Source organism: Merops nubicus, unplaced genomic scaffold, assembly GCF_000691845.1.
Source record: "Merops nubicus isolate BGI_N331 unplaced genomic scaffold, ASM69184v1 scaffold229, whole genome shotgun sequence".
Classification (NCBI taxonomy): Eukaryota; Metazoa; Chordata; class Aves; order Coraciiformes; family Meropidae; genus Merops; species Merops nubicus.
Window position 1 is genome coordinate 69,856 of NW_008632819.1, and position 26,726 is coordinate 96,581.

General features: G+C 45.2%; 1 protein-coding gene across 1 annotated transcript in view; it reads left to right on the top strand.

The window, feature by feature from the left end:
- The window catches only part of SFMBT2 (Scm-like with four mbt domains 2), a 95,945-nt gene that overhangs the window by 57,626 nt on the left and 11,593 nt on the right, over window positions 1-26,726 (top strand). Inside the window, exons 7-15 of the mRNA XM_008948002.1 lie at window positions 1,165-1,266; window positions 2,341-2,488; window positions 6,579-6,661; window positions 8,480-8,606; window positions 15,253-15,366; window positions 16,664-16,706; window positions 17,272-17,342; window positions 18,470-18,609; window positions 25,710-25,819. Of these exons, the coding sequence (XP_008946250.1) occupies window positions 1,165-1,266; window positions 2,341-2,488; window positions 6,579-6,661; window positions 8,480-8,606; window positions 15,253-15,366; window positions 16,664-16,706; window positions 17,272-17,342; window positions 18,470-18,609; window positions 25,710-25,819 (938 nt within the window). The remainder of the gene's footprint in view (window positions 1-1,164; window positions 1,267-2,340; window positions 2,489-6,578; window positions 6,662-8,479; window positions 8,607-15,252; window positions 15,367-16,663; window positions 16,707-17,271; window positions 17,343-18,469; window positions 18,610-25,709; window positions 25,820-26,726) is intronic.

The window sequence follows — 26,726 nt, forward strand, 5'->3', positions numbered from 1 at the left end:
ATAGAATTTAAGTCTACAAGTGACTCCAGTTCTTGGAAAAAGAAAGCACAATTGTGCTTTACCACTTTGGATCAATAGAAAATCATTTCAGAGCAAGAATACAACGTGTAGCAATGAAAGTAGATGGGAATGACATTGCTAACCACTTATTAGACAGCTTTCTGCACATGTTTTGGAGTTGTCTGGATGTGTGTGTTAAATAGAACATCATCTCTTTTTGTGCTTGTATTGGCTAATGCACAGATGGTTTGGAAATACTGTAGGACGTTTTTTGTTGAAGGAACACAAACTGTGATCATTACTCTGGAATTTGGATGCCAACTCATACGCCTGTTAGAGAGGGGTCACGAGGGATGGAGTAATTTGATAGATATTAAACACTCAGCTGATGACAAATCATGCAGCTGAACCTGGGTTGCCTCAGAGTTTCGGGGCTGCATCCTGCTGCCAAACCCAAAGCTGCTGGGTGCAACCCTCTGGATGCAACCAGGTTTGGTCCAGGGTGAAAGTGGTGCAGTGACCTTGTACTTGGACAATAGTTGCATGTTTTCCCACCAGTATGGTCTCTTGTTGGCCACGTTTTGGGTCGGAATTCATTGTCTGGGCCTTAGTCCAGCTTTAGTCTCCTAGCTGGAGAAAAGACCTTTCCCTCTTGGAGCACAAGGAAACCAGTGCAGGTCCTTATTTTGGTGCCCTGCAGGAGCTGGACATCCTTCAGGGTCAATCAAGGCCACCCTGAGCAGTTTGCATCCAGGTTATGCTTTGCCCTGGGGGATGTCAGGTTGAGTCCTGGCACCTCTGCACCTTTAGTTGCTCTCAGATGGTAAGGAGGCATCAGAGGTAAGGAGGCTCTGCCCGTGGGAGGTTTTCAAGTAGCCTTTCTCAGACAGGTCTTCATGTTGGTGAGCATGATCTCCAAGTCCAAGTTAGAGGCTGCTGATCAGGTAAATGCACATTGTGCTTTAGATATGATGGGCTTGGTCCTGCAGATCTGTCATCTAGGAGTGAGAGCCTGTCCCCTTTTTTCTGTGACATGATCAGGGGATCAGTCTGGTCATCAGCTAAGAGACAAAGCCCACATGGACACATTTCAAATGCTCTGGCCCCTCCTTGGTGGACAGCACTGGCATACCACGTGTTCCTCTTCCCCATCTCTCCCTGCAGGACCATGCTGATTTGAGAAACCACTTCTTCACTGTGGGGATGAAGCTGGAGGTGGTGAATATGAGGGAGCCTTTTCATATCTGTCCTGCATCAGTGACCAAGGTGAGCTCCCAGAAAGGAGGGTGAAAAGAGCCTGATTAGGAACCTCTTACTGGTTTATTTCTTACCGAGCCAGTTCTGGGCTCCCCAGTTCAAGGCAGACAGAGAACTGGTGGAGAGAGTCCAATGGAGGGCTGTGAGGATGATGAGAGGCCTGGAGCATCTCTGTGCTGAGGAGAGGCTGAGAGCCCTGGGGTGTTCAGCCTGGAGAAGAGAAGCCTCAGAGGGGATCTGATCAATGCTTATAGATATCTGGAGGGTGGGTATCAAGAGGATGGAGCCAGACTCTTGTCAGTGGTGCCCAGTGATGGCACAAGGGGCAATGGGCACAAACTGGAACCCAGGAAGTTCCACCTCCACATCAGGAAACACTTCTTGCCTTTAAGGGTGACAGAGCAGGCTGCCCAGAGAGGTTGTGGAGTCTCCTCTGGAGACTTTCAAAACCTGCCAGGACAGGTTCCTGTGTAACTTGCCCTAGATGAACTTGCTTTGGGAGAGGGGTTGGATGAGTTGATCTCCAGAGGTCACTTCCAGCCCTGACCATTCTGTGATTCTGTGACTTCCAGTACATTTAGGAAAGCTCAGGAGTTATACTTAGTTGGCTGGAGAACACATGAAGAAATGATTTTAAAATCCATGGACATTGCTAATTGATTTATTTCCCACAAGCTTCACCAGCTGATTCTATGCACTTAGATCCAGGGCGGATGAGCATGTCCATCCACAACTTCCACCCAAAAAAAGGGATCCCAGTGGTCTCCCTGTCTCCCCTCCATGCATATCTATTTTCCCTGCACATGTGGGAGACCTTTGGAAGTGTGAACAGCTGGATGGAGGTGGTAGCTGGGTGGTTAATCCACGCTCTGAAAAACAAGTGAGGGGAAGGCTGTGGGGTCCATCTCTAAACCTCAAGCTTTGATTTCTTCAGTGGAGACATTTGCTGAAAAGCATGAGGTGAGAGTGGATTATTTTCAGGAGTAGTTTGATTCCACAGTCTGGCTCTTGCATCTTTCCACGTTACCTAATGGTACAGCAAACGTAACCTCTGATTTTCTTTTCTTCTTTTTCACCCCTTAGGTTTTTAACAATCATTATTTACAAGTGACCATTGATGACTTGAGACCTGAACCCAGCAAAATCTCCATGCTTTGCCATGCAGATTCCTTAGGGATCTTGCCAATACAGTGGTGCCTTAAAAACGGAGTGGATCTCACACCTCCCAAGGGTTTGTATTCCTTCTTGGTCATTTGCAGATTTCCTCTGAAAGACATTTACTGCTTACTGTTGCTTTTAAAACCATGATTCTGTTCACTGCAGAGCATCACCCTGAAGCCAGAGGAGCTCTCTTGAGTCACTGAGGCTGTTCTGGCTCATACCAGCCTGTTAACATCTCTGCAGATTGATGTCTGTGGGCTTTGTAGAGTGAAGCAGGCTGTGCTGAAGCCTAGAGAATTCCTGTGAAATGCATCTTGGTGATGCTTTGTGTATGCAGAGAGCAAAAGGAGCATTAGGGGTCACATCATCCTAGAGGCAAACCAAGCATCTCCCTGCAGCATCCACCCTGTGAGCCAAGCAGAGCTCCTAAACCTAAATATCTAAACTAAACCCCCAGCTGCCTGCCCAGGAGCATGTAGGCATTTCTTTAAATGTCTCAGAAGTTCCCAGGCAAGGGCAAACTGGGAGCAGTGCTCAGGTCAGAGCCAGGAGAAGCAGTTTCCAGATGAGCTGTATTACTCGTGATCTCAGACAGCTACCTGCAGTGCCTCAGCAATATTTCTTCCCTTCCAAAATGTGTTGGTTCTCTGGAATTTCAGAGTTTTGAAGCTGGCTGGGTCATTGACCCTTTGCCAAAAACTGCTTGGGAGAAAAAGAAAAAAGAAAATAAAAAAGAAAAAAATAATCCCACTAAGTTTTGTGCGTGCGGATTTATCTTAATCCCTGTGTAAGTCCTCACTGATATTGGCCAGAAAAGTTGCTAAAATGAAAATAAATGCAATGTTTTGGTTTTTTCCACCCCAAATTGACATGCAGCTTCCTCCAGGCCTGCTAATTAACTGAAGTAGACGATAGGCCAGACATTTCTCTTTACAGGGTCATGGCCTAATAATCTCCAGTCCGTGCTGGTACAAAGCCTGTCTGAGGTGGTGTTTTATGGGTCAGATGCATGCAAGCTCTCTTCTAGATGCCAGCAATTTTAGAAGTGGCTGAAGCATCCGTCAGATGAGTATTTCTCAAGTTGGCCAGTAAAGCCTGAGTGGCAAGTGGATATCTGGTGGGATGCCTGGTGGCTGGGGTCCACCTGAGCTCCTGAGAAAGTGTGGGACGTCTCTCCCCTCATTCCCTTCATGAAAATGAAGTTTGCTTTCTGCTGTCAGATCAGAAATCCTGGAGGGAAGCTATGAAAAGGGCATAAAGCAAGTGGCAGGTAGATGCACACTATATATTGCTGTATTTCTTATACTGAGGGCTGCAAGCCCAAACTGCATCTAAGCACCTTTGGTGTCAAAAACCTTTTCTGTTGTCCAGACACACTCTTTGAGTCACTAGCATATAATCAGATATTAGAGTGACTGCTGTTAAAACAACCCAGCAAAACTCCACAAACCACCAAAAAAGAAGACAGGGAAAGTATAAAGCATCCAAACCTGGACTGAGGGAACCAGTCTTTTCTGAGGAGGTAGATGCCAGCTTTGGATGAAGAAATAACCAAGACTCTGAAGAGAGAGGTGCAGTGCTGCAAAAGGGAGGAAGACTGTGCTGCTAATGAGCAGAAGGAGAAAGAAGTCCAGCACTTGTGCATTCTCTGTGACCATCACCCTTAACAGAATGTGTTCACAGGATTTAGTGTTCCCCAGATGACTCTCCTTGTTGAAAGGCCACAAGTTCCTGTGGAGCAGAAGACAACAACAGAAGAAGTCCTTTTTCCTTTTGTGAAAGGATTCTTTGCTGTATTCCAGGCTTGGTTTTGGTTTTTTTTTTGGTTAATTTATGGTTGACAAGGAGGTTTTCTGATCTTATTTCATCAGAACAGTGTGCCAGGTTGGGGTATTTGGACTGAGAGTCCTTTATTTGCCTGATAGCCATTCTCTTGCCTTTTTGCCTGTCAGACCTTTGTTGAAGCCAAACACAGAGTAAATGAGTCATGAACAGGAGGTGCAAACATTTGCTGCTAGAAATAGAGAGCAGCATTTTCCTGTACAGTGCCAAAAATGAATCCCCATTCACTGCTGCTGTGTAAACATTGAACAAGAAGCTGTTGATATTTGTTAGGGCTGGATTTATACACCACTTCCCTTTAGAGTAAAAACCATTGTTCCTTTTTATGAGCTGTTAAGAGGGAAAAAAACCCATTTCCATAGGGCTCCTAGTTGTAAGGCTTACTAAGGAAATGCCACTTCCAAGCCCTCCAGTATACTTGTATTGTTGTATTTGGTTGTGATTAGACTGCTGGGCTCTTCCATGCTGAGAGCTGAGGTGGCAAACACAATGAGGTTTTACATGTTTGAGGAGCAGCAGTTGCATCATGCAGGCAAAGCTTTGTACATTATCACTTGGGCTGAGCCTTAAAGGGTAAGAACAAGTGAATTCCATGTGGTAATGGAAGTAGTGGGTACATGGCACCTCCCTGTGTGCTCAGGGAGGTTGCTTCTACCATGATGCTCCTGGAAAAGGCCATAGACAGGGCCAGGCTTGTTAGAAGCCAATTCCTGAATGTGCTCCTCATGGACTCATCCTTGCTGGGCTGCTGAAGGGAGTTATGGCAAACTCTCTAACTGCCCTCCCAGGTTCCATTTCTGTTGAAGTCTACAGCAGAAGGTCTTCCAGTGATCTTCTAGATCTGCCTGTTTCTCTGTTGACTCTTCAGGGACAGGCACAGCTATCGGTGTCTCTGCTGCAGACATCTGTATGCAGTGAGATGAATCCCCTTCTGATGTGATGTACACTTCTCCTCCTGTTTTCCATTCCATTTCAGGAAGCTGAAAAGTATCTGGCAAACAAATAAGGAGAGAAGAAAGGAGGTGGAGAAAAAGCAGGCAGAAAATACTGTTGCAGAAATTGATTATTGAAAAAACAGCGGAAGGATATTTTTGTTTGCATGAAAAATGATCATTCTCTGTAATTAATTGCCCTTTTTTACTTCACTGTGCATGTTTCTTTCTAGCTTTCCAATTATTATGCACTTTTATACCCCACAGTGACAGGCATCTTGGCTCAGGACTTTATCTCATTAATTTATTTGTCATGTATGCAATCATTAGGATTAGAACTACATCTTATCCCAGATTCTTGCATTTTAGTAGGATGCTTGGGACTTTAAAATTTTTACCTCCTTTTTTGAATCTTGGCCTTCTTGAGGTCTTGAATCTCATTAGTTTCAAGCACTGTAAAAATACAGACTAAAGTAAAAACAATACAAAATCAGAAAGCAAAATAAAGCCCAAGCTCTCTGTTCCAAGAGTTTATTGCCTAAGTAGCCAGGTAAGAAGAAGGGATGAGTAGAGATCTGTTTTTTCTCTCTGTGATGGGACTGTCTGAGACATGCTGATATAAATCAGTTACTTCCCTTTTTTTTTCCTGGAAGCAGAGGCTGAAGGGATCATCTGGTTGCTGAGATTTTAGTCTGGGAGCTGGGAAAATCAGTGTTCATTTTCCTGCTCTGCTCCAGATCTCTCTACAGCCTTGGATAACCTGCTTACTGTGGTGGGATTCAGCCCACGTGTGCTGAGCTGCTGCAAAGTCAGTCATGGAGGGTGGAATCATAGAGTCACAGAATCACTACGGTTGGAAAGGACCTCTAGGATGTGGCACATCCATGTCAAGGAAGAGAGAGGCAGATTTCTCTCATGCTTTAGGAGGATGGATCAGCTTCTGATTGTGCTGGTCCTCTCCCTAGCCACTGCTGAGGGACCCTTGATGTCCAAATGCTTTTAGATAAGTAAAGGAAGGAAAAAGAAGTCCATGACCAACTTGGAAATTGTGGAGAGCAGCACTTCTTGGAAGTTAGGGGTTTATGAAAGCCTGGGAGATGCTCACAGGAAAGGGAAAAATGAGGGAAATAAGTTTGTTACTTTTTAATGAAGGCCTGGAGCTTTCAAAGTGAAATGCAGAAGGTGTGTGATTGGGAGCTGGAGAAGCATTGGCATTGGCTCCCATGGTGTAGAGGCATCCAGAGGACTTGCCTATTGATGCTGGACAGTCACTGAGGTGGGGTGGGATGCTGGAACACAAATGCTCATCTGCTTGGGGCCCATTTTGTGCTCCCTCCTTGGTCTGGAGCCATGGCTGATGGCACTTTCTGCTCTGTCATCGTGCAGGTTACTCTGGCCAGGACTTTGACTGGGCAGACTACCAGAAGCAGTGTGGAGCAGAGGCAGCTCCTCACCTCTGCTTTAGAAACGTAAGTTCTCTCTTTGCCTTTTGTGTCTCTCCTGTGGATCCACGTGAAACAAAGCAGCTTACCCAGAAAAACTGAAGCAAGGCTTTGGAAGGTTCCCCCAAACAAAGATGAGTCTACTTTGAGCAGGAGGCTGGAGAAGTGTTTCAGGTCTCCATCCCTGAAAGAGAAAAAAATGTTATCTTACTCTTCTCTATTTGGTTTGTTTAGTTTTCCTGCTCTTCATCTCCTCTCTGGTTTTGTGCAGCACCTAGCACAAGAAGGTTCTTAACTGACCATTACAAATAATTCAGGTGCTATTAAAAATAATAAACTAGGTAAAAAAATTGCATGATATCATATGGCCCCTTTCACGTTTTATGCTTCCGAGGGGGTTACATTTAACCCAACCAAATGTGTTTAAAAGCTGAGGTTGAAACCATTGAACTCAGAATAGAAGAGTGATTAACTGGCATGGATGCTCTGCATGATAACATATGGCCCCTTTCACATTTTATGCTTCCCAGGGGGTTACATTTAACCCAGCCAAACGTGTTTAAAAGCTGAGGTTGAAACTGTTGAGCTCAGAATGGAAGAGTGATTAACTGGCATGGATGCTCTGGTCTTTGGGACAATTCCTTGATACAGGAATCCCCTCCCTTTTCTTTGTATCTTTCCTTGGTAGAACCTGTATTGAGAGCACATCCTCCACCTAGTGCAGCCAGACGTGGTGCTGGAAGTGGAGATGCTGAAACTCTTTCCTCAGGGGGATATTTAACAAGGAAAGGCAGTTATGAATTGGGTTGACATGACCAAATGCTCAGTAAAATAAACCCCCAGCTCACTGTTTGGGCACTGATTGTGTATAAATTAGCCTCCAGCACCGAATTGCAATGAAAGGAACTGGTGAGATGATCAACGACGTTTCCTTGTTAGGCAACATAAAAACATTTCAATAAAGTCACTTTGCTTTTCTGCTGTCCTGGCCATTGGCAGCTTCTACAGGGTGAGGCTGATCAGTGTGCTGGGCAAAGCTTGTGACAGTCCAAGCAGTGTTTGAGGCTAGCAGCCCTTTCTCAGAAGGCCTTTTGGTGCAAAAAAAGAGCAAATCCAGAAGTTTTTAGTTTGGTTTGTAGCTCACAAAGAGCTCTCAGTGATTCTTCAAGGGGAAGTGCCCATGGTGCTGTGCAAATAGGAAGGTTGAATTTGAGTCTGGCTTTCAGTTGCTGGATGAGAGATTGGTGTCACTTCAAATCAGTGAGTTATTACCCATCCTAGTTATTATTAGCCAATAGGACACTGGAGGGGACAGAGGATGAGGATGGAAGTAGTTGAAGAGCACCTTGAGGCTTGGCTTGGGGGAAGGTTTAGGAGAGGGTTTAGGGTCTAACTAAATGCATGAAGAAGTTTCTCTGGTCTCAGGCAAGATGGGTCATTTGCTCTACAAGGTTCCCCCTAGCAAGGTGAGAGATCCTCAAATGCAGCAGATCTGTGAACCCTCTGTGTAGTAAGTTGTCACCAGCAGTGGCCAGAAAACACATCACTAGCAAGAATTCAATTATATTTGGAGCTGGTGTGGAGCAGACTCCTCCCAGTCTCTGAGAGTTAAGGAGTGAGTAGACCATGAAATACATTGCTTCCTGATTTGGTGTCATCATTGTTTTCTCACATGGGTGTCCAGGGCAGCTCCATTTGAATCTGGACACTTTTGTGCTCCTCAGTGTACCCTGCACTTCAGCGAAAAGCAAACCACGCTAAATTTGTGCTTCTCAGTGGAGAGCCTAATTAAAGTCATGCAGTGCTGTAGTGCTGTGCTTCAGTGCTGGTCCTTGGCTCTTTCAGACATCCTTCAGCCGTGGCTTTACCAAGAACATGAAGCTGGAGGCAGTAAACCCCAGGAACCCTGCAGAGATATGTGTCGCTTCTGTCACCTCGGTGAAAGGACGGTTGATGTGGCTTCACCTTGAAGGTATGTGCTGTAAGGGCTTCATGTCTTTGTGTCCCTCACTCAGAAGCTCTCTTAATTTTGTCCTTCATTCTCTGCCCAATACTGCTTCCTGCAGCCTTTCCTTTTTATACACATAAACCAGTAATAAGTTACTCAGAGTTGTCTTCCCCTGATGATGGATGTTTGCCTCACTTGGGCAGCTGAGACTTCCACTGTGATTTCCAGCAAGCTCTCACAGGATCTCCTGTCCACCTGCAACCCTTCCCTTTCCCCCTTCCCCTTTCCTCTTTCCCCTTCCTCCTTTCCCCTTCCTCCTTTCCCCTTCCTCCTTTCCCCTTCCTCCTTTCCCCTTCCTCCTTTCCCCTTCCTCCTTTCCCCTTCCTCCTTTCCCCTTCCTCCTTTCCCCTTCCTCCTTTCCCCTTCCTCCTTTCCCCTTCCCCCTTTCCCCTTCCCCGTTTTCCCCTTTTCCCCTTTTCCCCTTTCCCTTTTTCCCTTTCTCCTTTCTCCCCTTTTCCCTGTCCCTTTTCCCTTTTCCCTTTCCCTTTCCCCCTTCCCCCTTTCCTCTTTCCCCCTTCCATATTCCCCCTTCCCCCTTTTCCTTTCCCCTTCTCTTTCCATTCCCTTTTTTTTTTACCTAGGTCCATAAAACCTGCAATATTTGCTGCTCCTCACCCTGACCTCACATGACCACAACCCTCATCTATCTGAGTGTATTTGTTAATTTAAGAGCGCTCTTGCAGGCAGTAACTCTATAATACAGATTTTTGGGAGCCATCACCCGCCTCACATGACCACAACCCTCATCTCTCTGAGTGTATTTCTTAATTTAAGAGGGCTCTTGCAGGCAGTAACTCTGTAATACAGATTTTTGGGAGCCATCACCCCATGGAGAACACCACCAACTGTACAAGCAGTATTAGGAGAGTGCTGAAAAAAACCAGCAGAGCATAATATCATATCAAACTTTCCATTTCAGCCTTGAAATGAGGTGTAGTTGAGCTCATTTGTAGTGTGCTTTTGCTCTTGGGACTTTTTTTTCTCCATGTGTCTGGGCAAGGACTTCTTAAGTAAGTGTAATTTAGAACAACACAAAGATTCTTCTTGGTATTGCTTTAAAAAACAGTGTTATTTGTAAAGTCACTGAGAGCAGAAAGTCACTCTCATTTAAGTTGTTGTGTCATGCATCACTGTCACAACATAGCTAATTTTTAGCCATCAAGGTAACATGCTGTTGTTTGAAGCTCCTGGCTTCATCTATAATGAATAGCAGAGCTTCAGTTTCCTTCTGAAATCAATAATAATTGGGTCAGTATCAACTGCAAATGGAATATACCACTTTGCTTTTTTTTTTGTCTGGAGAACCATGAAAATATCAAAGGCACTTCTGGTGGCTCATAGTCCTGCTCATCATCGACCTCTGTAAGAGCTGTGCTGCTGCCTTTTGATGACTGTGTGAGGCAGAATGTCATCCTTTGTGCTGCCAGACCTGACACAGCCAAAAATCAGCATCTTGCTGGAGCCATCCCATTTGCAAAATGAAATGCCTTCAGTGAAGGTAGTGTGATGGTTCAGGGGGATGATGATTCCTCCGTGCCTCTGACCTCCACTGGTCCATAGGGTCAGTATGGTGGCTCTTGAGTAATCCTCCTGAAGTACATTGAAGCTGGGCTGCTGTCAAGATTGTTCCTGCAAAAGCAGTATGGCCCCTCAGAGATCAGTGTGAGTTTATTTTGGCATTTCCAGTGTGAAACAGATAGGAAAGGGTTAATGGGAGAGAAAGCCATAGTCAAGTACATGATTTCCAGAAGGGACAGGGGGACAGGGTTCCTAACAAGAGTTTCTTGCAGAGAGCTGCTGTCCAGATTGTTCCTGCAAAAGCAGTATGGCTTTTGAACAGAGATCAGTGTGAGTTTATTTTGGCATTTCCAGGGTGAAACAGCTAGGAAAGGGTTAATGGGAGAGCAAGCCATAGTCAAGTACATGATTTCCAGAAGGGACAGGGGGACAGGGTTCCTAACAAGAGTTTCTTGCAGAGATCCCCTGTGAGATGAGGTCTGAAGCCTGATTTGCACAAAAATTAACCTTCCCTCCTCTGCAAGATCACAGAATCACAGAATATTAGGGGTTGGAAGTGAGCTCTGGAGATCACCTGGTCCCACCCCCCTGCCAAAGCAGGTTCATCCAGAGCAGGAATACATCCAGGAGGGTTTTGAAAGTCTCCAGAGAAGGAGACTCCACAACCTCTCTGGCCAGCCTGCTCCAGGGCTCTGTCACCCTCACAGGAAAAAAGCTTTTCCTTGTGTTGAGCTGGAAAAGCTGCTTAGCTCTTTGTATTTTGGGACTGGAAGACAGTGGAAGCAAGATTGATGCTAACTGTATTGCTTCATCATGTCATCAGGGTTGGACTTGATGATCCTAGAGGTCCTTTCCAACCGTAGTGGTTCTATGATCATCACTTGGCACATCACCTTCAGCATCATGCTCCATTGATTCTAATGACCCAGGAAGCATTTGGCACGTGACAATGTGCAGTGCAGTTGGTACAAGATGAAGGGTCTCTAATCAAAGCCTTTAAAGTCAGTAAAAACATTGTCAGGTAACCCAAAGTACCTCATCTGTGCTAGCAGGTTCCTCTAAAATCTAAGAAAGGCAGATTTTCTGTGGTGTTTAGCTCTCCAAAAGTAGCATTATATGGTAGATGAGACTTTCCTGATGCCTTCCTAATAAATCCCATTCTCAGAGGTTTATAACTCAGTTGCTACCCGAGGAGAGATTCCTCCTGACCTAAAGCTTGGCAGGCCAAAGCATTTGTGCTTCTCGTGTCTTTGCTGCTGAGCCTCATGGTTTGGGCTGTCTGAGATCTGGGGAGAGCAGAGCTGGAGACGTGTGCCCAAATGCAGCAGAGGAGCAACCTAGTGGGAGGTGTCCCTGCCCATGCCAAGGGGGCTGGAACTAGATGTCTTTAAGGTCCTTTCCAACCCAGACCATGCTGTGACTCTGTGTAGGAGAGTTGAGTTGTCATAATTCTCCATCCCTGGCATGGAACTCTCAGCCCAGGGAGTTTGTCTCCTCTGATTGCCTCCAGTGCACAGAACAGGCATGACTTTGGTTTTGGCAGAGCTGGGTGCAGTGGGGAGGTTTGGTGTTTTCATCTTGGACAACTGGTTGCCAGAAGACTTGAGGTAGCTGAAGCTCATCTGCAGCCTCATCTGGACACGGGGCAGATATTTTTGGTAATGAGCTAGAACCCATGCTCATGTGAAAATCAGGTCTCATTAAGGCTGTTGTTGAATTTACACACATTTGATCAAGGAATCTGGCCCATTTTGGCAACTCCCCTACTTAAGTGGCCAGGTGCTTTCACTTCTAGATGCAGATTTAATGAAGTTTGGGAATCCTTCTCTTTTTTGTCCCCTTAGCTGTGATACTTTCAAATGGACACAGTGTTCACTAAACTTTAATCCATTATAGTGAGTAGGAAGTGCTGTTTTTAGAGTCTTTAAAAGTCAACCAGTCCTCCAAGACCATGGATAGAGGCAGGGAGAGGGTCACACACTCCCACCTTACTCCTTTCCCTCATCTTTTTCTCCCTTTCCCTCTTGTAATGTCTTAAAGGATGTTTTTTACAGCTTGTCATATAAAGCTTCCTGGGTGCATCGTTTGAGTTCTGATGTATAGATGCTTTACACTTGTTTTATATCTCAATACCAGGGATAGAACGATGTGTAGTAAAAGGAAAAGATGCAAAAGACTGCAAAAATAAAAAGGAATCTTTGTTGCTGTTGAGACACATGACTACAGTATGCACAGTGTTACACTAAAACTAGGCATTAAAAAAAACAACACAAAAAGCTGCTTGCAGAGTTGTAAAATAAATGTGGCTTGAACTGTGGGTTGTTTTTTTTAAAAAAACTCCATTAATTCACTATTGTTTCTCCCTGATTATTTATATTCTGGTAGCAGCAAGACTCCCCAGCTACCACGGGAGCCCATGGCTGAAGACCTCGGGTCCCACCATTCATCATGGGCACGTCTGAAGCTTTCATTGTTGCCCTTCCAGTTTCGCTGTTTGACAGCCCAAACTGCAGCCATAAACCAGGAGGCAGTAGTTAAGCAGCATCCAGTCAGACGTGAGGGAACACTGCTTAATAAATCACACTTTGTACAGTAGCAAAACTCTGTAAACTTTGGGGCGAGCGTGTAACGAGCAGCAGGATGGTTCCCCCGTGGTGGAACAGCAGCGTAGGGTTGATCAGATGCTGTGAGCATCCCATCACTTTCTGCTACTTTATTACTCATCATCTGCATTGTTAATTTTTACTGGTTCCTTTTAGATTTTACAGCTGAAGCTTTCTGGTGTGAATTTATACAAGTAATAACGTACACGCTCTGCACAGCTTAGGAATTTGAGGAGAAGCCTTTTGTTCATCACTTCTCCAAGGAGGTTTTCCATAATTTTCCCTCTGAGAGTTTCCTGGAATTACTGCTCTATTCTGCCTATCCTACAAGATTCATAGGAGATGTCAGGTTTCCTCACCCTGTTTCAAATCTCCTTCTCATCTTCTCCATTTAACCTCTCAAGTCCCATGGACTCTTCGTAGTCTGAGAGGATGGCAGCATAAAATGCAACAAATGAAACTAATGAGTCTCCAACAAGATGTTTTCCACTTATATGAGGCCAAACAAAGCAGTAGGATGTCAGAAGTGGAAGGCAGGGTTATCAGCTGCCAGAAGGAAGGAGCAGAGCCCAGGAGGACAGAGTAGCTGTGGATGTACCTTGCAAGAGGAACAGACTTTATGGTGCATCCTTGCTTGTCAAGGTGACTGCAACTGCAGTCTTTAGAAATAAAATTTTCCTGTCACATCCGTTACTGTTTGCAAGCAGGAAAGTGCCTTTGATCTGTTTATTGGGTTAGAATAACACCACAGAAGAGCTGCAGTAATGAAAACAGTGGATTTTCCCAGATCTGGTGGAATTCCAGTGGGGATTGTGTTGATCTCTTGCCCCCTTTAGGGCTCACTTCGTGTATCTCTTGCCACTGACTTCAGCAGTTCTCACGGCAGTTCCTTGGCTGGATTTGTGGTGTTAGGTGAAGATGATTTGCCCACTGGAGACTGAGCTTTCATCAGGTTCAAACTGAGCAGTGACGTCTTGGTATTTCCTCATGAAAGGAAATAGTTCTGCCAGCAGCTCAGACCTTGCATTGAGACTCAGCTGCTCATACGAGCAGGTTGTGTCCTTTATCGAGTGCCTTCATTCCATCCTCTTCCTTTCCCCATAAACCAGTGAAACTGAGACTGTGTCTTCAGTGTGTGATCTGTGAACACGATGCAGGGCTCAGAGGAATACCATGAAGACGTTCATAAATCTATGCAGACATCATGATTTCATTTTTAACATTATTCCCTCCAGCAGCGTGAGCCCCAGCACCTATTTTCCTGCTTCCTTTGGGTTTTCATACAGCCACACAGAGTGCAGCAAGTTTATTGCTAGAGACAAGATTGATCCAAATGCTGCATCTCAGCCTTGGTGCCGTTCCCATCACAAAGTTCAATTACTGTTTCAATTACACTGCAAGCCCTTGATGAGCATTCATTAGTGGGAAGTTCCCTGTAGTCATCTAGCTGTGCACAGTCAAACACTGCTGCATGAAGCAGGAGGCAAAGATGCCCTAACAGATGCAAAGGCAAAGATGCTGCAGGGGAAGCTGCTGATCCTTCGGTTTCTCATTAAGAGATCATCTCATGCTGGTGCTGGAGCTGTGGAGATGGTTATCCAGGCTATCCTGGTTGGAAATGGCAGAGGGCACAGCCTGGCCAGCAGCTTCATTCCCAACACAGATGGACTTGGAGTCATTAAATAGCATCTTGATTCAGGACCCAGAGTTATTTTCAAAAGAACACAAAGCCAGTGAGAATATTCGCTGCATCAGGCTTTGAGTGTGACCCCTTAAAACAAAGAGTATCTTATGAAAGAGACATAATAACCAACACTGGAGAAGATTGGCTTTAAGCAGAGATTTTCAGTGAGGTTTTGGAGTCGGTTTTATGCCCAAGGTCTTAGTGCATCTGTCCCCCATGGGGTTTTTAAGCTGCCTCTCCCCTGTTGGGTGATCAGCTCATGTTTCATGTGCAGTGAGAAGCCCTGCAGGAATTCATGCCACCTCTAGATGGAAGAGCAGACATTTCCCACCCTTAAAAACTGGCTTAAAAGCAGAACTACACACAAAAACACCCTTTAGGGGGGCACTGAGGCATAAAGGCTTATCCCATTAGCTGACATCCTGTTAAAAGCCCATATACACTCTCTTACCATCGAGAGCAAGCACCCAACAAGTTCTGCTGCCTTGCTTATGCAACTCTACAAAAATCCAGGGTTGGTTAGGCCATCTGGTTGGGGAAAGTCATGCATGTTTAACCTTCCTGGCTTACCCTTAGAGTGCTCTTCATGGGGGTTTTCTCTGGAATCACACTGCTCTCTAAATGCAACAGCCTTATTGCTGTCTGTGCAAAACTGAAGCTGAAATGATGCCTGATTTGGATGCAGGGAAGCAGATTTATTTCTACATGTTCCATCATTTGCTTCCCTTGGTTCATGATGAATGCTCGATTGGCTCCGAGCTTGGTATTCCCGTGTCTAAATTCTGTTACAAATTTGTGTTTCTAGGTTTACAGATGCCTTCTCCAGAGTACATAGTTGATGTAGAGTCTATGGACATTTTCCCCGTGGGCTGGTGTGAAGCGAATGCTTATAACCTAACTCCACCACACAAAGCTGTCTGTAAGTACATGGAAAACTCAAGCAGTGTAGATATTACATCAACAGATTTATCAGGGAGCTTCTCTTATGTCTCTAACCCAAGTTTTGAAGCTACCAAAGAGGCTGGTAAGCAGGCTGGAAGTGTACTGTAATAAACAGTAATCAATCTAATTAGTGACAAGACTTCTCAGCAGTGGCATTATGCAATTTAGACCTGTCTGTGTGTGATCAGAACCTCTGGAAATGGGAATTTGTCCTAGGAAGGATTTGTTACATGGTTTGGGATTGCCCAGGGTGGGTTGTGGGTTTGCACTGGGGACGTGGGAGTGAGACCAAGTTTCGTTGCGCTGAGCCAAGTTCACTTGGGCTGCTGAGTGACTTAGAGACACAGGACCTCAAATTGGATAAAAACACATCAAATACAGTGTGGAATGGATGTACAGAGGTGCTCCCTCTGCCCCTCTCTCAAAACTTAGATTTCTCCATCTAAATTGAGCTGTGTCTGCTGGCCTCCTGGGATGGAGTTTCTGCCCCTTTCCAGGGTATCTGTCCCCTTATTCCACTGCCCTTGCCAGGGCAGAGATTTCCCTAGTGTTTAATTTAAATCTCTCCTAGCTCCATTAAGCCTGTAGCGTTTTGTCCTGCCTCTAGTGCATATTAAGACCAATTTCTTTCCTTTCTATTTGCTTTAGAAGGCAATTCATGAGCACTCTGTAGCTTGGTACTGGTCTCCTTCTCCTCACAGAAACCACCCCACCCCAATCTCAAGCCACCAGCTGAAAAATCTGGCCTCATTGTTTGTATTCATTAACATCTGAAAGACAAATTTTATATAACGTGTCAACCCTTTTGAAGAGTTAAATATGCTTAAGTTAAAAACCACGCAGACGTGGCCTAATTTGTGAGAGTACTGCTATGGCAACATTCTGCAGCTTTATTGCAATTTATAGCTGGGGATAAATTATGCTGGAGGTAATCATGCTTGTAAAATGTAATCTTATCCATATGTCTTTCTGTGTGGAAAAATATTTGTATTTTTATTTTCTATTTTTATACCGGTCCCATAAAAGATGATATTTGCATTCCAGAGGAAAGATTAAATGTATTATTACATCTTTAAAGGAGGTTTTAATGATGGAGGGACTTACTTAAAAAAACACCCAGAAAAGATGCCGATAGTAATTAAGTGCCACTTCATTGTATGGGAAGGCATTTTATAGTCAGTGCATTTAAACAGCTTTTTTAGGCATTATGGGTATACTTTATAGGACAGAAGAGTACAAAACTGTTTTTTTCCTTCCTTGCTTCATTTTTGCAGTGCGAAGGAAGAGAAGAATTGCAGTTGTGCAGCCAGAAAAGCAGTAAGTTGTTGTTGCTGAAGGTGATATTTTCAGAGGGATGCCTCAGATCTTCTTCTAGCAGCTGAGTGGCTTTGCTGACTGCTGCCCAACAGCAGGATTCTTTTTAATCTGAAACATTTGTGAGCATATTAGACAACATTTGTAAGAGAATTTTTTTTACTGGTTGGGACTGCAGCCCAACCAGTTGGGTTTGTTTAAAATGCAACTGCTGGGATTTTTTTACTGGTCTGGTGGCCAGGATGGGATGGTTATGGAAGATTGACGTGTCCCAGGAGGGCCTTGAAGTTCCTAGAAAGTGGAATTTAAGTGTGAATATTTGGATCCTGAAGGGCTAAAGCTCACAAAAAAAAGAGTGTATTTTTGGAGGAGGGGTGGGTCTGAAACTCCTTCTGGAGTATGCTGGCCCTGGGCTGTGTCAGACCATGTGGAAGAGGGATTGTGTTTGAGGTGTCTCCACTCCTTGGTCCAGGCAGGTGCTGGTGTATCTCTCAGTCCAGCCTGAAGGCTGGTCCTGCCCCTTTGACCTGTCTGACAGTATTAATTACACTGAATTGCTGTTTAACAGGTTACCATCCACAGTGCCTGTAGAGAAAATACCTCATGACCTCTGCCCAGTTCCTCAGCCAGACACAACAGGTAAGGCTGCTTGGCACCAGCAGAAGCCTTGTTCCAAGGACCTGTTGCCTGTGTAGAGGGAGATGACCCCAAAAAGAGAGTAGGTCATGGGGGTGGGGAGATGGAACTACATCCTGAGGGGGTGTGAGGTGCTGTGGACCCACCAACAAGGAGGCTCTGGTGTGGAGGTCTGGTCCTCTGCATGGGGCTATCAGAGTTCCCCTGCAGCTTGCCCATTCCAGCTCATGATGTCAGGGCCAGGCTAATGAAGCCCTGACGAACATGGATGTGACTTTTTAATTGGCATCAGTGAAATTGCTGGCACTGGGACTTGATGGATGGCTGTGTTGGCATCAAGACTGTGTGGCATGGAAGCTGCTTCTGCTAAAGGCAATTTTTTTCTCCCTTTTAGCAATAGCAGGAGGCTCCAGTAGTACAACAGCTATCCAGTTAATTATGTTGATTCAGCAATAACTAATTTTATTTCATCAGACTGTAGGACACACAGTAGCATCTGAGCCAACATCCCAGGGCCCCATTAAAACCAACTGGGGAATATCAGAGGCTTTTTGGGTATGATGAGCAAAAAGTGGATAAGTACAGGGGTGCCACATAAACCCCATCTAGAAGTGCCCACTTCTCTCCAGGGGCTATAAATGAGCCCAGAGTAATTAACTCAGACAAAGAAAAACTGCTCTGTAGACCCATGCTGGGTCAGGGGAGGAGCACTGCAGGGCTTGCTGGGTTGAAGTGGGATTTCTAGAGCTCTCCAACTCAATTTTCTCCCTGAGATGATTCCATGTCCATGGGAGGCAGCTGATACATTCCCTTTCTGGCCACTTGCAACTGAGTCACTCATGTCCATCTGCAGCATGAGTTATGAAAGAGCTTCAGGTTATGATGTGAATGAAATCCTTTCCCAATTCTCCTTTTGGTAGCACATGCAGCCAAATCAGTTGCTGTTAAAACATTTGCTTTTCCTGTGTTGGACAGATTCAACTAGCAGAGTCTTCTTTCTATCTCAGGGAAGACTTTTTGTGTCTCCTTTACTCTTGCCTCCTCCTTCCCACTTCTAGGAGGAAGAAGAGGGTCCTTGATTGACTGTACTAAATTGCTACATGCAGATCACTGCTACTTTCTCCTTGCAGGCACCATCAATGGGAGATACTGCTGCCCCCAGCTCTACATCAACCACCGCTGCTTCTCAGGTCCATATCTAAACAAAGGCAGAATAGCAGAGCTACCTCAGTCTGTGGGGCCTGGCAAGTGTGTGCTGGTCCTCAAAGAGGTATGGCTCAGCTCTGTTTCCTGGGGGTTTCAGGGGAGAGCGTGGGTCATGGGTGGCCAGGCCCAGAATTTGAAAAGGATGCGCTTAAGATTGTCCTTGGAGCTCTGTAGTGGTTCTCCTAAGTCAAAAGTGGAAGCTGGGAAGAGAGGGTAGGGGTATGAGCTGCAAGTTTTGATGGGAGAGGTGACATTTTTGAAACATGGGGGATTCTGTCAGTTGGGAGCAAGTTTTGTCTAAGCATGTGCGAGGCAATTCATGTTCAGAGCCATCCTCAGAGAGAACCTCTGTGGTTGTTGCCATCAGCATGTTCCTCAGCATCCATGGACGCTGGGCCAGCACTCCGTGTGGATTACACCTTTGTGCATCTGACCATGTCTGATGGGGCCTAAATCATAAGAGCCAAAAGAAAGAGGGCAGAAGGCCAGGCAGGGCTGTGTGTGATGTGTTGAGTGGCAGCTCTGGTGTGCCCAGCTCTCACTGAATGTGGATGGGTTGATCCCAAACAGCAAGGATGGCAGAGCACCACCTTCTGTTCACTTCATCCTGACCTTGTTTTGGGCCAAATCCAGAGCATTGAGAGCTTGCTGTAGACCTCAGAGGAAAGCTAGCTTGTTTAGAAAAATCCATAAATATTTTCCACAAAGATTGCAGTCCATAAACTAGATGACCTTTGGAGATCCCTTCCAGCCCAGACATTCTATGATTCTATGATTCATGTACAGATGAAAGCTGACTGCAGTTGGCAGAGGACAACAAGATGGTCCTGCTGATAAGCAGGGGGCCATTGGTGTGTTGGACACCATTTCAGTTTGACTTGAGTCTTCTGGAAATCCAGGTCTTCCAGCTTTCAGTTTGTACCTATATGAACCCCTCTTGATGTGGATGCAGGGGCATAGCTGAGTTCCCTCTGCCCTTGGTGGGAAAGGATGGGAACTTCTCCCAAATAACCCACCACACCTCTGAACTGTGCTGCAGAGTGACTCCTGTGTCCCCATTCACTTCCCCATCACCTACGTGTGCTGCTGGTTGTCCCACATGGTTGAAAGCTGGGCCATGAAGAGAGCCCAGTACCTCAGCTGCAGGTGGGATGTTCAGGTCTCAAATCAGCAAGTCAAAAGTAGCCCTCAGCAGAAAGCAGGATAAGGAGGTTGCAGAGCAACAGTTGACAGCTGCCAAATTTGAAAGCAAGTCCACAGCAGCTTGCTGATGGGGAGCGTTAGCAATCTGCTGCTGCTTCAGAAACAGGCAATGAGAGAGCAACGTGGGGGAAACATGAGGCATGCACAGTCAATACTTATGCTAATGTTTCTTCCTTTCCTCCTGGAATTTGGATTTTGAAAACATAAGCAGTGCAAAGCTTCTGCCAGGTCCTCCCCAAGTGTCTTAGGGCTTTGCTATATAGACTAACACCAGCTTCTCCAAATTCCTCACAAGTGGGACCACTTTCCAACCTGATTTTCCTACAGAAATCCTATTTTCTCTTGCTCTGCCTCCTTACAGAATTGCTTTCTGAAGGAGCAAATAGCAGTGTCAGTGAGACACAGGCATCTTGGTTCTGGAGCCTTCAACAACTTCCCAAGGAGGAGGACAATGGTGGTAGCCCAGCATTGGTCACTGTTACTTTGCAGATAAATTCAAGTTCCTTCTGGCCACGGAGACCAGGTCCAAATTCTGGAAAGGGTGAAGAGAAGACATTCAGGGTGCTGCTGTAGGAGAGATACACCTGTTTCCTATCAGCTGCTGCTGAGACAAGAGAGAAGTCGGCAGCTCAGAGGACCATGCACAGGGGGGAGGATAGAGGTACACAACACTTGGAGGAGGCAAGGAGTGGCAAAGAAGACATTGAGATGTAGCAGCTGCCAGAGCACCCAGAAGGACTGCAGAGTTGAGTGGTGAGAACAGTGCAGGAGATGCCTTCAAGGCTTCACACAGCTGAAGAGCTCACCAGGGTCCCCAGCCCTCCACAGAGAAGACATCCCTGCATTGAGATGAAAATCTGTAGCAGCTGCCAGAGCACCCAGAAGGACTGCAGAGTTGAGTGGTGAGAACAGTGCAGGAGATGCCTTCAAGGCTTCACACAGCTGAAATGCTCACCAGGGTCCCCAGCCCTTCACAGCCAGGCTGGGTGCTGAGCCTGATACCTTTGTCTTGCTTTACACCCCGTGGTGATGTGGCCCCAGGAATGCAAATGTATTCTAATTCTCTCTCTCACTCGACAGGAAAACTGCAGGTCGTTGTGAATTCTGCATCAGCACAACCAGGGTGTCTTTGGAGACACTCTGGTTAAAAATCTGTGCTGGTCACCAGCCAGTTCACAGTGGGCAGCAGTCTCCGTGCTGGAGATGCTGCTGTGCTTGGCACTGATGGAAACCCCAGACTCAAATCAGCTGAACAACCAGTTCCTGCCCCATTCCCTGTCCTGGATTACCTAAAGCAAGAAGAAGGTCATTGTCCTTTCCCCACTAGCACCAGGTGATGGGAGACCTCACTCCTGGCTGGGTGCTGAGGGAGCAGCTCCCCATCCAGCTCCTCATCCTCTGCTTGCCATCCTCCACGCTCAGCCGTGAAGGTTGTATCCAAAAGTGCAGCACAACTGTAGATCATGATGCTTCTCAGCCCTTTTTCCCATAAAGGTCTTGTCCTTCCTTATCTCCATCACTGGTACAGTGAAGCATCATCCTGGATCCAGTTCCAAACTGGATGCTCCAAACTGGTGCTGCTCACCTGCACACTAGTAGTAGGTACCTATGGATCAGTACTGCTTGCTTCTGGATTTAACAAGGAGATGCTTTAGTAGTCTCCTTCCATTTGAGTAGGGTGGGCTGTTCTCACCTGGGGTATTGGGAGAGAAGCAGCATGGGTAGGTTTGCTTTTGTACAGCACCTCTTTTCCCACAGAACAGGCATTTTTGCTGAGTTCTGCTTTGTTACAGCATCCCCCCGATTTCTGCCCAGTTGCTTTGCCCCCGTGTTGGGTTCAGAGGTTGGGAGCTCTGCAGGGAGGAGACTGCTAAAATGCCTTCTGGAATAACAGCCCTTGAGTAAGATTTCCCAACAAAATCTCGAGAGCAATTGCAACTTATTTGGTAGCATGATCAAAAATGCTGATTTTAGTTCTGTGTGTGCAATCCTTGCATCCATGCAAAGCCTTAGGTGAGTGACAAGTAACTCTTGTGCTATCTAGTGTCAAACTTACTCTTAAAGCCTAGCTGTTCAATATTCCTTGTGCCAGCACAAGTTTCTGCTGGGCCCAGAGGTTTATTTTGGTTTCTTTCACTCTGAGAGGCAAGTGAGGTGCTAGTGCCTGTTGTTTAACATCAGCTGCAAAGCTTATCTCATTCCTGAGATACTTGTTTGGAAAAGAAGTTGAAACTTGGAGCCAAGTCCAGTGGAGACATCAACTATTGCTGTCCAACAACTGCATCTGGGCTGAAAAATAGTGACTGTGTAGTAGCTGAGATATGTAATAAATGCTAAGTGTAAGTTCAATTAAAATAAACACACTGTCAGCTTTAGATTTAGTTCTTGGGTTGGAATATCTAAAAAAATACTTCTGAGCAGTTCTTCCATCTATGCCAACAACTTACCATGGCAACACTGGAAACCAAAATGAGGTGTCTTTTTCAGACTTCAGATGATCTATAACTCACCATATCTTAGAGAAATGTGCTGCAAAGATTAATTAGCCTCATTGCTTACTGCTCTTACTGTTTTTAAGACACTTTGCTCTTTTTCTGTTTAAAGAAAATGGACTTAAAGGGAATGTGACTGTCCAGCTGATGGGAACAGGAGAAATCAGGCAGCATTTGTGAAGGGAAACTTTGGCACTCTGCAACATGGGTTTTGTTGGAGCACAGCATGACTTCTTAGGAGAAATTTTCCTAATTAAATCATGGTGCTCAGTTAATGAAGGATCATGTAGTGAGCCTGAGGTGCATGGTTGAGCCAGGCTGATGGGGTTATCAATAGAGGTCAGATATGGGGCTGGAATGGCAGAAACCTTTGGGATATGGAAAGAGATAAATGCATTGCTGCAAGAGGGTTCACTAACATCCTCCTCAGGACTGATCTGTGGACTTCAGCTCATCTGAAGGAGTAGTTCCTCCAGCTTAGGATCTGGCCATCTGTACTTTTGAAATGTCATAGACTCTCACAGTGCTGAAGTGCCTCAACCTTCACCATGGCAAAAGCTCACTTTTAGATCATTGATCATCTCATGAAAGAAGCCCAAAGAACTTTTCTTTCCCTTCTCTTTCTGTCCCACAGCCACATCATTATTCCAAATGAAATTTGGAACTCATTTTTCCTGTCCTGGCTGGGAGTTAGGGTCTCTCCTCTTAGGTTCATATCGTATCATAGGTTCACATATCCTGTGGGCTCATATCTCAGAGGAGGGAGGTTGAGTTTCTCCTCATGAGGATGCTGATCCTTGGGCTCCTGAACAGGAGAAGAGGTGTGGTGATATTGATCCTGTGGGCTCATATCTCAGAAGGAGGTTGAGTTTCTCCTCATGAGGGTGCTGATCCTTGGGCTCTTGAACAGGAGAAGAGGTGTGGTGATATTTTGAGCTGCATCTCATCAGTGTTACCTCCTGAGAAAGCTTCAGTCTGTCCCAGTGGTCCCATCAGGGTTGGGACCATTAATGAAAATGATAGGACTCCCACCTACCTGACTCTGAAAATCCAAAGCACAGCAGCAGAGGAGCAGAGCAGCCCAGGGTAGTGTTGTCTGTTCCACCCCTCTGCTCCAAGGCACTGCACTCAAACCATTCCCGATAGAGGGGCCTGAAAGTAAACTACCAATATCTCAGACTGGCCACACGTCAACCAAAGGGAATTTAGTGAATCAGATCAAAATTGGACCAGAGGGGTGTGGTAAGTTTCCATCTCTGGAGAAAGTTGGAAACTGGTCGAGGTTTCTTTACTGGTTTTGCTTCAATTGCAGTTGATTTTTCCACAAGAACCAGTGTTCTTTTTTCTCCTCAGTGTTTAATAGTGTGTCATAAGAGGTGATAATGTTGTTAGGAGGTCACCCTGTTAGCATGGTGATGGAATTCTGCTGTAGGGTAAAATGCCAAACAACCCAGTGACTTATTTGAGATACAAGAAGAGTAGAAGCCAGAAGTTCTTAAAAAAAACCATGTTTTCTTCCTTAAAGGGAAATGATTGTTTCTTACAAAATGCTCTTTTTTGAAACTGAGTTTAGACATTTACTGAGCCCTGCTGATGACAAGCCAGCTTTGAGAAAAGTCCTGGTGTTTTGGGTGTCTTTGCAGGGCTGGAGTTGATTAGGTGTCTGGGATAATGGCCAGACATGGCCACGGTGTTATTTGCAGGGTTGAGTTTTCTTTCCTTGCTCTTTGCCTGACTCTTCTGACAATTGATAGAAATGGCATCACCTTGATAAAGGAGTGGAACAGCACTGTCTGGGGGAGATGGTCACCAGGAGATGCTTGCTTTCTCCTCCTGGCATGTAGGAGCACACCTGGGGAGAGCTCTTCCAACAAACTCTCCTGTAGGCATTAAGTAACTCCTTGGATTTGCTGCTCAAGAGGTGAGCACATCTGATGAGCTGTGACTGAGCGTGGAAGCCACCCTGGCACTTTTATTGGAAACCCACCTTTGGCTTCTCTACATCTGGGGAAGTGTCTCTGTATCAGAAGCCAGTGCCCCATCAGTTTGCACAGCAAGAGAAGATGGGGGTGAGCAACTGGATGGGCTCACTCAGAAGCTTTCCTTTCTTCTCTTGGGGATCACTGTGGCTTAGGAACTAGTTCAGTGGGTTGTGTGATGAGGTGGGAACCAGCTGGAGAGCTGGGGGTGAACCTGTGTTGTCATTTCCCCTTGTGTGAGGTATGGAATGTGCTCCTGCTCTTCTTCATGGGCTGCTCAGAGCTGTACAGATGGTCAGAGCTGCCCAAGATGTTGGTGCTAGAATTAGGCTCTGCTTTAGATGTCTCTAATTGCATTTTTTTGAAGTGTGGTTCAGACAGTGTTCCCAAGAGCCCAATGATAAATCACATCTTGCTTCTAGTCAATAAGCTAGCCAAGCAACTCAAACCACTGCCATTTTACATGGAATTAGCAGGGGTAAGTGAAGCCCTTGCCTGACAATGGTCAACTACAAGGTTTTTTTCTTCAGGTTGATGGCTTTTTGTTTTTTAAACAAAGAACCCAAACCCCAAATATAATCACATTGCTCTTTGCATTATGACCTGGTCAGGTTTTCATTTCTGATGGACTGTGTTCATGGGTACTGGGGAAGCTTAATTCTCATCATACTGAAATCATTTGCAAGCCCCCAAAGAATTGAGAACAGTTAGGTAAAGAGCTAAATTATATCAAAACCCAATCCAGGCTCACTGTGGGGTCATTCATGTGTATACAATGCAGAGTGTTCAAACACATGGTCTGACTCTGTTAAGAGATTTGTGTTTCTTGTATTTATCTCCTCAGGCCAAGTGTAAACTATTAAAGCTCAGATTCCCAGAGCCAATAGCAGGAGTCATTTTTATTCTTGGAGACTTTGGATTAAAAGAATTGGCACAAGTGTTTTGTTGTTGGGAGTGGACACACACTGGGTTTCAGGCATACCTCCTGCAAACTCTTTTTGTGTAGACTTCATTAATATTCTGTTAATACAGTCCCCTCAGATGCTTTAAGCATATTGCTGACCTCAAGGGTCTGAATTTCCCCTTTATGTTCAGGGTGTAACAAGACATGACATGGTACCTGGTTGAGCCATCAGAAGTATTTCTGGTTTTTATTAGATTGAGCCAGTATGGATGCAACAAATGGAATCTGCTTGGGATGAGAGGAGCTGTCTCAAAGAAAAATGACAGATCAACAGGAGATTTTGGGGGTTAGCTGGCAGCATTTAATGCAGTCAGTGTATCAGACTGATGTGCCATCTGCAATAAGCTTGGCACATTGATCCAATCTGGGACCTCTTCTCACTGCATCTAGCACTTACCCCGTGCAGTCCTGGAGCTCAATTAGCACCTGCAAGCTGCTCCTGCCTGTGCAGCACTTGGGATCATAGACACTGTGGTCAAGGATGGCTTTTAAACCTGTCAGTGTTGTTGGTTTTGTCTCTTAATAGGTTCTCAGCATGGTGATCAATGCAGCTTACAAGCCAGGGAGTGTTTTACGAGAACTGCAGCTAGTGGAAGACCCTCAGTGGAATTTCCAAGAGGAAACACTTAAAGCAAAGTAAGTCTTCAGTGTTAAGTCTTCAATGTGTGCACTTTTATTTGGGAGTCCTTAAAAATGGAACTGAACTGGGGGAGAGGGGGAAGAAGATGACAAAACATTTTTTATATCGTGAGATTTTTACTTTTCTAATTACTGTTTTGCTGCATTGAATTGACTCATCCTATAGCAACTTAAGAAATGAAATATTCACCTGAATGGTTCATTTCTATTGTTGTTCTCCAAGCAGCCATCCAGCTTTTGATGAAAAATGCCACATTTATTCATTGAAGTCATGAGTTTTATGATAAGCTGTTCCTATAAGTTTAGGTGTTATTGAATTAACTCAGTTTCTGGCTTTTGAAATGTAGGCATATTACTGCTTTTAATATAGAGCCTGTCATTCTAATGCAGAAAAACCTGGTGAGAGCAACTGAAACAAAAGTGCCAACAAAATAACAGGGATACATTTTTTAAGCAGGGGAGTGATTAGGACAAAATACTAACAGATTTGAGATTCAGGTCAAGATCTGAGGCCTTTCTAGAATATAGGCTTCAATTCTCATCTAAACAGCACTTAAGAAAACTGTGTATCTAGAAAATACTCAATTTCCCCTTCCAACTTTAAAATGTACCCTTCTTCAAGACACCTGAGTAATGAGTACATGGGCTGCTAGAGATTGTCACTCATCTGTATCACATCAGCCACTTGCAGTTAACTCACTGTTACCTGCTTCAAGACCACCTGAGTAATGAGTACATTACTAGAGAGGGCTGCTAGAGATTGTCACTCATCTGTATCACATCAGCCACTTGCAGTTAACTCACTGTTACCTGTGGTGCTCATCATGTGTTGAGCACCTCCATCCTCCATGGTTCTTCTCTCCATGCATTCCTGTCTCTCTTTCCTCCTCCCATCTGTTCAGCA